The sequence below is a fragment of the Bombina bombina genome, chromosome 6 (assembly GCF_027579735.1).
Source record: "Bombina bombina isolate aBomBom1 chromosome 6, aBomBom1.pri, whole genome shotgun sequence".
In the NCBI taxonomy this organism is placed as follows: domain Eukaryota; kingdom Metazoa; phylum Chordata; class Amphibia; order Anura; family Bombinatoridae; genus Bombina; species Bombina bombina.
Window position 1 is genome coordinate 282,273,477 of NC_069504.1, and position 12,291 is coordinate 282,285,767.

The 12,291-nt window shown below is 37.5% G+C and overlaps 1 protein-coding gene across 1 annotated transcript in view; it reads right to left on the reverse strand.

The window, feature by feature from the left end:
* The window catches only part of METAP2 (methionyl aminopeptidase 2), a 290,993-nt gene extending 282,136 nt beyond the window's left edge, over positions 1–8,857 (reverse strand). The window contains exon 1 of the mRNA XM_053719228.1: positions 8,508–8,857. Coding sequence (XP_053575203.1) covers positions 8,508–8,817 — 310 coding nt within the window. The 5' untranslated portion in view covers positions 8,818–8,857. The remainder of the gene's footprint in view (positions 1–8,507) is intronic.
* Positions 8,858–12,291: the final 3,434 nt, after the last annotated feature.

Here is a 12,291-nt window from a genome sequence, read left to right on the forward strand (position 1 = left end):
TTGAATAAGGCCCCAGTTCCAGCTGAAGAAAAACAGCCCCAAAGCATGATGCTGCCACCACCATGCTTCACTGTGGGTATGGTGTTCTTTTGGTGATGTGCAGTGTTGTTTTTGCGCCAAACATATCTTTTGGAATTATTGCCAAAAAGTTCAACCTTTGTTTCATCAGACCATAACACCTTTACTCACATGCTTTTGGGAGACTTCAGATGTGTTTTTGTTCAATTTAGTTGGGCTTGGATGTTTTTCTTCGTAAGAAAAGGCTTCCATCTTGCCGTCTACCCCGAAGCCCAAACATATAAAGAATACGATAAAAAATCATAAATCCCAGCCACTGAGTCTTAGAATCAAGAAGTTTTTATTCTTCAACAAAGAATATGATCAAAGTGATCTTTCACACTATGCAATTATAACAACCATCAAGAAAACATCTGATGTAGGTTCACTCAGATCCACACATACCCCATCCACCAAACACATCCGTGTCTAACCCTCAGCACAACATTTTAAAAAAGAAAACATCAGAAAAACAAAATGAAAACTATACTATCACTCCCAGGGCGTCCCCAGGGAGTGAAATTCGACACCACCAACTAAGGACTTTGTTGGATTTAGAACCATTGAGAGTGTCCGTTAGATCCGTAACTCTGTGGACCAAGAATGTCTCGTATTGTTGCGGATACTCCTTAAACAAGAATGTCTCGTTATGTTACAAATCTTCCAACTGTAACAATGTGTAATTACTTGAAAAACATCAGCACATATCTTATTGCCACTATACGAAGGCAGTCACAGGAAACATAATATGTTACAGTATTTGTAATCCATCACAGTTAATTCTGGTAACGACTTTAATGACAAATCTTGTAGTTATAAGAGTATTACGGTTCAAATGTCCCTTTAACCTGACATGCTTCTGGCCATGTAATGTATTGTGGGGAGCTGCAAGCGTACTTTCGGCCCAAACACACACCCTCTTCAAACTTCACTCACGGTATCCTGCACTACATCATACTTGTAATTCCTTTATTGGAGAAGATACAGTACATTCCACATTTCATTTTTACCAAAACTGCGAGTATCTCATACCCTCATGGCAGTTAGTGGCCTTTGATGTGTTGGAAACAAAGAAAGTGCATAAACAGCAGTGTTACCTCCTTCAGCGAATGTGTGCTTATCTAGGTAATACCGTGAGACTCTCAGTCTTCAGTGTGGTTCTATGGCCCTCCAGTGTAGAATTCTAGTCTCACCTCACAGTTTCTATGGCTCAGACAGCAGGATAGACAGGTCTCTGCGGTGGCGTCTCCTCGTTCCGACGCGCGTTTCGGGACTCCGCCCCTTTCTCAAGGAATTTACAGGTAATGGGGTGGAGGTGCAATTTAAACAGGATCATATGTAAGCCTATTGGCTAGTCGCATACACACCCCCACTCTGACGTCACACTATACACACGCATTTATGTTATCATTGCTTAGTTAGAAAACGAATGAATCTAAGACTCACGAATGGCTAGTGATTATTGCCGAGTAAGCGTTGAACAATCTCCGCACTATTAATATCACAATAACACGCCAATATACGACCTGTTCAAAACAAAGCAGCTGCACGATAAATGATTAAAGAATTTTTTACAGGCATTCACAACAATTCTTGATTTCAGCTCTGTAACAGCTGTCATAAATCGCAACTTGGTCGATAAGCTCCCTGTCACTAGTATTCCACACACTGCATGCTAGTCAGAGTTGGCTAATATTTGATATTAAATGGGGTTGTTCAGCATCGGGGGTCCCTATACAGGATACCCTGCTTTAATAATAAATCCAATAATAAATTCAAACAATGCATTTTAGAAAAATTAAAGTTAGAATTAAGCTTAAAGAAAATTTTAAGTTTAGAATTAAGCTGAGATATATCATCAGCACAGAAAAACGTATCATATGGGTCTCAAAAGAATTCTCTCAATCATATTGTTTGACAAATGAGTCACACAGAAGGAACTCCTCCCTATGTAATCAATCATATTTTATCATATTTTCAGGATAGATAGTGGGTTGCCAGCTACTTCTATACATAGGAAACTGGATAACATGTATAGTATTTAATTGTCACAAGACCATAATGAACCTATCCTACGTCTCGGCATAAATCAGAAACCTGTTCATTGTTAGGTCTTGGTATCCAAAGTCACAGTTTCTTAATCCATTCCTACTTCTCTTCCATTATTCATCTCTTAAAGAAGAACACATTCTTGAGAAAGCAATTAGATACCATGGTCCCCAAAGGCCTCAATAGGGACATTTCCTGGGGAAATTTTATTTGAGCCATTCACAGTTTCTAAGTGGTGAATTGCTTTCTCAAGAATGTGTTCTTCTTTAAGAGATGAATAATGGAAGAGAAGTAGGAATGGATTAAGAAAACTGCGACTTTGGATACCAAGACCTAACAATGAACAGGTTTCTGATTTATGCTGAGACGTAGGATAGGTTCATTATGGTCTTGTGACAATTAAATACTATACATGTTATCCAGTTTCCTATGTATAGAAGTAGCTGGCAACCCACTATCTATCCTGAAAATATGATAAAATATGATTGATTACATAGGGAGGAGTTCCTTCTGTGTGACTCATTTGTCAAACAATATATGATTGTGAGAATTAATATTAAATAAGGTAAGAGAGAATTCTTTTGAGACCCATATGATACGTTTTTCTGTGCTGATGATATATCTCAGCTTAATTCTAAACTTAAAATTTTCTTTAAGATTAATTCTAACTTTAATTTTTCTAAAATGCATTGTTTGAATTTATTATTGGATTTATTATTAAAGCAGGGTATCCTGTATAGGGACCCCCGATGCTGAACAACCCCATTTAATATCAAATATTAGCCAACTCTGACTAGCATGCAGTGTGTGGAATACTAGTGACAGGGAGCTTATCGACCAAGTTGCGATTTATGACAGCTGTTACAGAGCTGAAATCAAGAATTGTTGTGAATGCCTGTAAAAAATTCTTTAATCATTTATCGTGCAGCTGCTTTGTTTTGAACGGGTCGTATATTGGCGTGTTATTGTGATATTAATAGTGCGGAAATTGTTCAACGCTTACTCGGCAATAATCACTAGCCATTCGTGAGTCTTAGATTCATTCGTTTTCTAACTAAGCAATGATAACATAAATGCGTGTGTATAGTGTGACGTCAGAGTGGGGGTGTGTATGCGACTAGCCAATAGGCTTACATATGATCCTGTTTAAATTGCACCTCCACCCCATTACCTGTAAATTCCTTGAGAAAGGGGCGGAGTCCCGAAACGCGCGTCGGAACGAGGAGACGCCACCGCAGAGACCTGTCTATCCTGCTGTCTGAGCCATAGAAACTGTGAGGTGAGACTAGAATTCTACACTGGAGGGCCATAGAACCACACTGAAGACTGAGAGTCTCACGGTATTACCTAGATAAGCACACATTCGCTGAAGGAGGTAACACTGCTGTTTATGCACTTTCTTTGTTTCCAACACATCAAAGGCCACTAACTGCCATGAGGGTATGAGATACTCGCAGTTATGGTAAAAATGAAATGTGGAATGTACTGTATCTTCTCCAATAAAGGAATTACAAGTATGATGTAGTGCAGGATACCGTGAGTGAAGTTTGAAGAGGGTGTGTGTTTGGGCCGAAAGTACGCTTGCAGCTCCCCACAATACATTACATGGCCAGAAGCATGTCAGGTTAAAGGGACATTTGAACCGTAATACTCTTATAACTACAAGATTTGTCATTAAAGTCGTTACCAGAATTAACTGTGATGGATTACAAATACTGTAACATATTATGTTTCCTGTGACTGCCTTCGTATAGTGGCAATAAGATATGTGCTGATGTTTTTCAAGTAATTACACATTGTTACAGTTGGAAGATTTGTAACATAACGAGACATTCTTGTTTAAGGAGTATCCGCAACAATACGAGACATTCTTGGTCCACAGAATTACGGATCTAGCGGACACTCTCAATGGTTCTAAATCCAACAAAGTCCTTAGTTGGTGGTGTCGAATTTCACTCCCTGGGGACGCCCTCGGAGTGATAGTATAGTTTTCATTTTGTTTTTCTGATGTTTTCTTTTTTTAAATGTTGTGCTGAGGGTTAGACACGGATGTGTTTGGTGGATGGGGTATGTGTGGATCTGAGTGAACCTACATCAGATGTTTTCTTGATGGTTGTTATAATTGCATAGTGTGAAAGATCACTTTGATCATATTCTTTGTTGAAGAATAAAAACTTCTTGATTCTAAGACTCAGTGGCTGGGATTTATGATTTTTTATTATTATTATACAGTCTGTGACCGGACTTTATCCCGTGCCTGAGCATATTGTCTAGAAAGGGTGGTGCGGTCACACTATATCTCATATAAAGAATACGGGAGATTGTTGTCACATGTACTACACAGCCAGTACTTGCCAGATATTCCTGCAGCTCCTTTAATGTTGCTGTAGGCCTCTTGGTAGCCTCCCAGACCAGTTTTCTTCTCGTCTTTTCATCAATTTTGGAGGGACATCCAGTTCTTGGTAATGTCACTGTTGTGCCATATGTTCTCCACTTGATGATGACTGTCTTCACTGTGTTCCATGGTATATCTAATGCCTTGGAACCCTTTTTGTACCCTTCTCCTGACTGATACCTTCTAACAATGAGATCCCTCTGATGCTTTGGAAGCTCTCTGCGGACCATGGCTTTTGTGTAGGACGCGACTAAGAAAATGTCAGGAAAGACCTACTAGAACAGCTGAACTTTATTCGGGGTTAATCAGAGGCACTTTAAAATTATGGCAGGTGTCTGATGACTTATTTAACATGGTTTTAAATGTGATTGCTACATTCTGAACACAGCTACATCCCCAGTTATGCAACCACATTATTTTAGTTTATTTTGTTTACTTCCCTCCACCTTAAAGATTTCAGTTTGTTTTTCAATTGAGTTGTGTAGTTTATAGGTAACATTAAAAGGTGTAAAAAGTTCTGAAATTATTTATCTTTGTCTCTTTTTTTTACATCACAGAAACCTGACATTTTAACAGGAGTGTGTAGACTTTTTATAGTGTGTGTGTCTATATATCTATATCTATATCTATATCTATATATATATATATATATATATACACACACACACACATACATACACACACACACACACACACTACAATATAAAAGTGTTACTCTCCCTTTAATTTAGCTTATGAACACAAAAAAGGCAATACTATACCACTGACTTACAAAAAGGTTTCTTTTAATTTGGATTTATATTGAGTGGTGTGGTATCTGGTAATAAACCGATAAGATCATCTTGAATTATGAGCTCCACAAAGATTCAGCAATAATCAATTATAGTCGAAATCTGAATATTATTATTGGGCTCCCCATTTTTATTTTCTTGCATTGGGAATGAGACCATAATATGATTGAGATATGAAAAATGTTTTATTACACATGGATCCAGGTTTGTCAGCATGAATTAGAAATTAACCTGGTACAATTTAGTTAAGATTTGGAGAGTTCCAAATGGACGTGTTTGATAATTTGGAGATTAATTTTATGTTTTCCTAATACATAAAATCATTGTACTGTATATTGCAAGGTTTCTTTTTTCGTTAAAGTGAAGGTAAAGTTACCTTGATGCTGATCCAAAATCCAATTCTGTGTTAAAAATCAATAGGACTCTAATGCATCATTTTGTTACATATTGATTCTAAATCCAGTAATCTCACTTTTAATTACCTTTTTGCCGCTCTGTAAAATCAACCCATATTTTTTTCTGGGTCTTTTTAAAAAAAAAAAAAAAAAAAAAAAAAAACAGCCAGTTGAAGTGACCTTATGTCATCCGCCTACTTGTGGATATGCGCATGCGCTACTGTTTAATTATTTAGCTGATAGTACACGCATGTTCCTGTTTCAGGACAGGAAGTCAGTAACTGTGCACTTTCAGTTGGTGCAAATGAACTTGCATAGCTGTCCACGTGACTGAACTATAAGCATGACACGGAAGTAGGCCAAGTAAATCAGTAGTAACTATAGCAACGGCTTCGCTGCTGCTCCGGTAGATACTCTGATTCACGCATGTGCATTGACACTGCTCATTGTGAACGCGCTTCTGAGATTACCTCACATCACATCAGAAAATAGAGGTTGGCAGGAGTTATCGTTAGGGAAAAATATAGATAAAAATAATTTATAAAATGAAGTTAGCAATTATCTTATTCATTCATGAAAGAGTGCACTGATATATTTTGTAATTGAATAAAGTTTACCTTCACTTTAATTTATAAGGAACATTTTGAGTTTAATGTCCCTTTAAAAACTTATGTGAAGTACATGTTTAAACAACCCTGCACCAGTCAGGCACAGAAAAGGCTAACTGATCCTTTTTTAAAATTAACCAGTTTGTTAAATCCTAGCCAATACAGCCAAGCCTGCGACATTGTTAACCCTTGTGCCGCCGCCCACTAGTCTGTACTAGACCTAGAAAAATGCCCAAACTCCTCTTTGATTCCACCCACACTAAACCATATCTGCTGACACTACCTTAAAGGAATATGAAACCCAGTTCTTCTTAAATGATTCAGATAGAGCATGCAATTTTAAGCAACTTTCGAATTTACTTCTATTATTTTTTCATTGTTCTCTTGGTATCTTTATTTGAAAAGGCAGGAATGTAAGCTTAGGAGCTGGCCCATTCTTGGTTCAGCACCTGGGTAGTTCTTGCTGATTTGGTGGCTAAATGTAGCCACCAATCAGCAAGTGCTACCCAGGTTCTGAACCAAAAATGGACCGGCTCCTAAGCTTACATTCCTGCTTTTCAAATAAAGCTACCAAAAGAACGAAAAATAGGAGTAAATTAGAAACTTGCATGCGCTATCTGAATCATTAAAGAAAGAAAAAATTGTGGGTTTCATATCCCTTTAAGAATTATTATAAAAGGAAAATCCCAGATTCAACAGATTAACAATGCCAAAACACAATTTAGGAAGAAATTAATCTAAAAAAAAAAAAACACAGTAATGTTATTACCAGTCTCTTTGGTAACATGGTTCAAATATTAGACAAAGGCAAAAGCTTAAAAAAGGAACATTTATTATGAATAAAAGGAGTCACAGTACATTTATATAAAAAAGGGAATTTACAAATACACACAAAAGCAAAACAGTTTTTAAAATTAAATAGAAATAAAAACAGAACCCAATACTGTACTAGCTTAGATATCTGTGCCAAAGAAGTTGGCAAGGAAAGACGGTTAATTGCGCTGTTCTAAGCGGCCTCCCCATGTAAAATGACAAATTATGTTGCTGAAATCACAGTTAAATACATTTTTCTGAGAACAAGTTTCTGATCAGGCCCGTTCTAGAGTGGAAAAATAAGGTAGTCACTTCCCTTTTATAGCAGGTCATTAAAAGCCATGAAACCCTAGCTGAAGTTATTGACTAATGTATCATTTTTAGTTAAGTAAATACAGTACAAATATCCTTATAAGCAATCACATTGTGATCTGAGTTATTTTGATACCAAACATGACATGTCTCATCTTTGGTCACTCACTAACGTGTCAAGATATCCTAGTGTTTTCAATTCCAATTGACCTCATCTCTGTCTTGATACAGGACATTGTTTTCTGTCACAATGTGCTCACATCTTTTGCCTCATAAATTTGACTTGAGGCACCAGGTCTCTGTAAGTAATAAAAGTTTGATCAACAGTGGACAGGGCATCTGTTTTTTTGTTGTTTTTTTTAAGGATAAATACACGGAAATACTCACATAGGAAAACAAAATAAAAATACACAGAGAGAAAAAAAATTAACCACTCACTACCTAAAATTATGAGGTCTTCATTACATCCTATGTATTTTGTATATTAAGTGTAGATTAGACTGTGTGTAAACTTGCCAATGACCTTACAAAACCACACCACAGCCTTATCTAATATAGCAGAATGTGTGTCAGTGTAATATAAGATCAACCAATAACATTTGTGTATATTTGATACATACCTGACAACATCTGAGCATATTGTCTATGGATCTGTTAGTATATAAATTATAATTTAACTCAATTGTTATGCATTATTTTCATTCCAGATATAAAACGCATTTATTTATACTAAAAGTACCCACATATACAGCACGCTTCTAAGAGTATAATTAAGAATTTCTCAAAAGGCATTCTGCTATGTAGTGCACTAGAGACATCAACAGTTTTGAGGCATTATTTGTTTTTAGATGTTTAAAATCGTGGATTAAACGAAGTTCAAAATGAGCTCCCGGCGAAAGCGTAGCTATTAACCCAGACTCTGAAACAATTCACAACTTTGGAAAATACTAGTAAATAACTTCTCACGCTAAAAAAACTACTGCGAGTTTACGTCCATTTGCACACAACTTTGTTCAGTACGAAAACTTCTAAGGCCGTGTTTTTGAGGACCACATGATTGTACAAACTAAGACACCAGGTGTCAAACCAACAGACTTGGAATCGCAGCCACAGCCAAAGCAAGAACAATATGACGCAGCCCGAGCAGGAGGCCCGCATGCAAGTTTTAAGCACAAGCTGTCCGCACACAACTGTTTCTGACACCGCCTGTCAACAACATATTCCTCCCACTTTATACCCGTACCGGTTTTATTCTTCTTCTTTTTCCTCTTCTTCTTTTTTCCGGCAGCATTCTCTCCGCATGGCACCTCCTCTCCCTCTAACTCCCCGTTTACATGGTTCTCACCGTTCACCACCTCCAGCACCGGAGTCTCCTGTAACAGCACAACACCCGCCATGTTACCAAAGAGAGAGGCAAAGCAGCCAAGCAGGCCCTACTAGGGTCGACTCTATCATATGGGAGGAGTGAAGAGGAGATGACTGGGATAGCTTTGGAGGACCGCAGCTTTTGCTGCTAGTGCTGATAAGTTGTTAGAGAATGTAGGGTGTTTTCTGAGTGGATATTTTGTATCCAGCAGTTTGATAGTTTCGTGTTTATTTAAAAAAATAATTAATCATATATATATATATATATATATATATATATATATATATATATATATATATAGTTACAGAGCTTTCTAAAGAGCAGGTGCTGTTTTTTATTTGCTGAATAAATATGGGTTAGAGCCGAGGTCAAACATGCTAAACCTCACAATAAAGTGTTATATTTTGGCTTTAGTACATAGCTGACAAGACACTTTGGGCTAGATTACAAGTGGAGCGCTATATTGTGCTTCCGCTCACCTGTTAACTATTCTAGACAGAGGATTTGTTTGTGCTTCCGGTTGCGGTTGCGCTTATATTACAAGTTGAAAGTAAAAAATGTGCTTTGGGTGCTAACTTTTTTCTTTTAACTTGTAATGAGAGCGCAAATTGAACTTGAAATATCGTGACTGCATTATTTTATTCTCCAATATGGGCGGACACGATCCGCTGTAGCAGATCATGTCCGCACGACATGCTGTCGGCATTTAAAGTGAATGTAACTTTAGATGAATCGGTGCCTGGTTTTTAATCATTCTATTAAAAACAAGGGCACTTTAATTCATCAAAATTTACATTTCACTCATTTTCTTCAAATACTTACCTTTTAATCTTCACAGCCGCTTCAACGATTCCCCCGACTGTCGGAAGTCTCTTCATACGTCAGAAATGACAAATCCGGCTTCCTCCAATCACGTCTCCCCCCACCGGGGGAATCTTGGCCTGAGGTAACGCCATGATTGGAGGAAGCCGGATTCGTCATTTTGGACCAGCGAAGAGGGCTTGTGACGGGCGTAGAAAGTGCTGCAGCGGCTGTCAGGATTAAAAGGTAAGTATTTGAAGAAAATGAGTGAAATGAAAATTTTGATGAATTAAAATGCCCTTGTTTTTAATAGGATTATTAAAAACCGGGCACCGATTCATCTAAATTGACATTCACTTTAACATTGCACAAGCATTTCTAGATTCGTGGCCAATCGACTGCTAGCAGGGGGTGTTAATCATCCCGATCGTATCTCAGACATCCCAACTCTCCCTGAAGTTCAGGGAGTCTCCCTGATTGTAATAGAGGCTCCCTGATACCAGCAAATGGAATGCAATCTCCCTGAAACTCCAAGTACCATGATCCAATGTGGCCCAAATCCGGAAAAGTGTTTCTTTAAGGAATGCCTTTAGTTGCTGGGACGTTATAGAACCCTCAAAGCATGCATTAGTAACTAAAAAGCCCCCACTTATTCTAATAAAATAAAACACAAATACTACCTTATTTACAGCACGTAATTAAACATTGTATTCTAAAATATTTAAGCATTCAACAAGCGTACGATCACTGGAAAATAGGTTTGTTGAATGTGGTTGTGCAATTAAGCTACTTTTTTTAATGTGACTTTAGTGGGAAACTACTTTAATGATACGTCTCTATCTTATTTAGGGTTTCAAGGTGTCCAATATATAACTGGGAGGGAGGGAGGGGGGGCGGCGCAGTAGCACGTGAAGCCACCTCCCTGAAATTAGTTTTTGCAGGTTGGGATGTCTGGTATCTAATCGGGATGATTGCTGTCCGCCGCCTCAGAGATGGCAGACAAGTTAAGGAGCAGCGGTCTTAAGCTTCTTAACTTATGTTTCAGGGTAACCTGAAACTACGGAGGTAGATTGCAGCATCCACTGCTTGTTAAATCTTCCCTTATAGACTTCAATGGAGCACGCAAAATGCAAAAATACCTAACACCCATACTCATGCACTAAACCCAACATGAAATATAAATATTTCACATTGCAATGTTCTGCACAAAGAAGATGTTCTATTTATTATTAACCCTTAAGAACCAGGCACCCCAAAAGACCAGAGCATTTTTAGCATTTTTGCCATCACTACATTTAAACAGAAATAGAGCCCTGCCATCACTACATTTAAACAGATTCCCTCCATGTGGAGGAAAGCGTTGTTTGACTAACATTCAATATAGATTTTTGGGTATATCCCTCCTCTAAATAAGTTGGTTCTATGATTGAAGCCCATTTTGATTCAATTTTTATTATATTATTTGAGCCTTTTCTTAAAGGACCAGTCAACACTGTAGATTTGCATAATCAACAAATGCTTGATAAGAAGACAATGCAATAGCACTTAGTTTGAACATCAAATGAGTAGTAGATTTTTGTTAAATAAATTGCAAAGTTATGTCTATTTCCACTCCCCCTGTATCATGTGACAGCCATCAGCCAATCACAAATGCATATACGTATATGCTGTGAATTCTTGCACATGCTCAGTAGGAGTTGGTGACTCAAAAAGTCTAAATATTAGAAGACTGTGCACATTTTGTTAATGGAAGTAAATTGGAAAGTTGTTTAAAATTGCATGCTGTATCTGAATCATGAAGTTTAATTTTGACTTGAGCGTCCCTTTAAGTTCAGCATTTGGTAACAGGGAGAGATTGACATCTGGCCTTTATTGACCAGTAATAGCCAATTCTCAAATCCCAATGACCAGTTCCAGCCTGAGATATTTGTTAGCTTCCAAATATAATACCATACCTGAAGGTAGGCAAAGAAATCCTTTTGTGGAAGGTCAAACTCATTTCTGAGGTCAGTAAATGATTTAATACATTTCCCTGTTATGTCTATTAATTGCACCACTCTTTCGAGGCCTCTTGCATGCCATCTTTGGAGGGGTGATATTTGTAAACCTAGTTCAAATTGTGGGTTACATTTTAAAGGTAGGTAAATTGAGGTTTTCTCATTTATTTTTAATAGGTTGCAGATCTTCAACCATGCTTTAATTGGGACAAAGATAGGGCAAAATTTCTTAACTCCCTTTGGTATTTCACTAATTTTACTATGTATTAATGCTGTAGGAAGATAGGGGAAACTTATATTCTTCTCCAGGTCATTATCTGTTACATAGTCCTTAAGACAGATCCAGTCTGTTACTATTCGGGCTAGGAACGCGAGGTTGTATAAGCGTAGGTCTGGTAGCGCGCACCCTCCAAATTTTCTAGGTAAAGAGAGTTTTTCAAGGGAGATTCTAGGTTTCTTGTCTTGCCATAGAAATTTTCTGAGGGCCATATTTAAGAGCCTAATATCTTTCTGCTTCAAAATCATTGGTATATTTTGACAAATATAAAGAATTTTTGGCAATAATATCATTTTGTAGAGGGCAATTCGCCCTGAGAGTGAGATGGGGAGGTTCTGCCAGCTTTTCATTGTTTCTCTAATACTTTTTAAGATTGGAGGTATATTGAAAGAATACCATTGTTCTGAGTTTAAAGTAATTATAATACCCA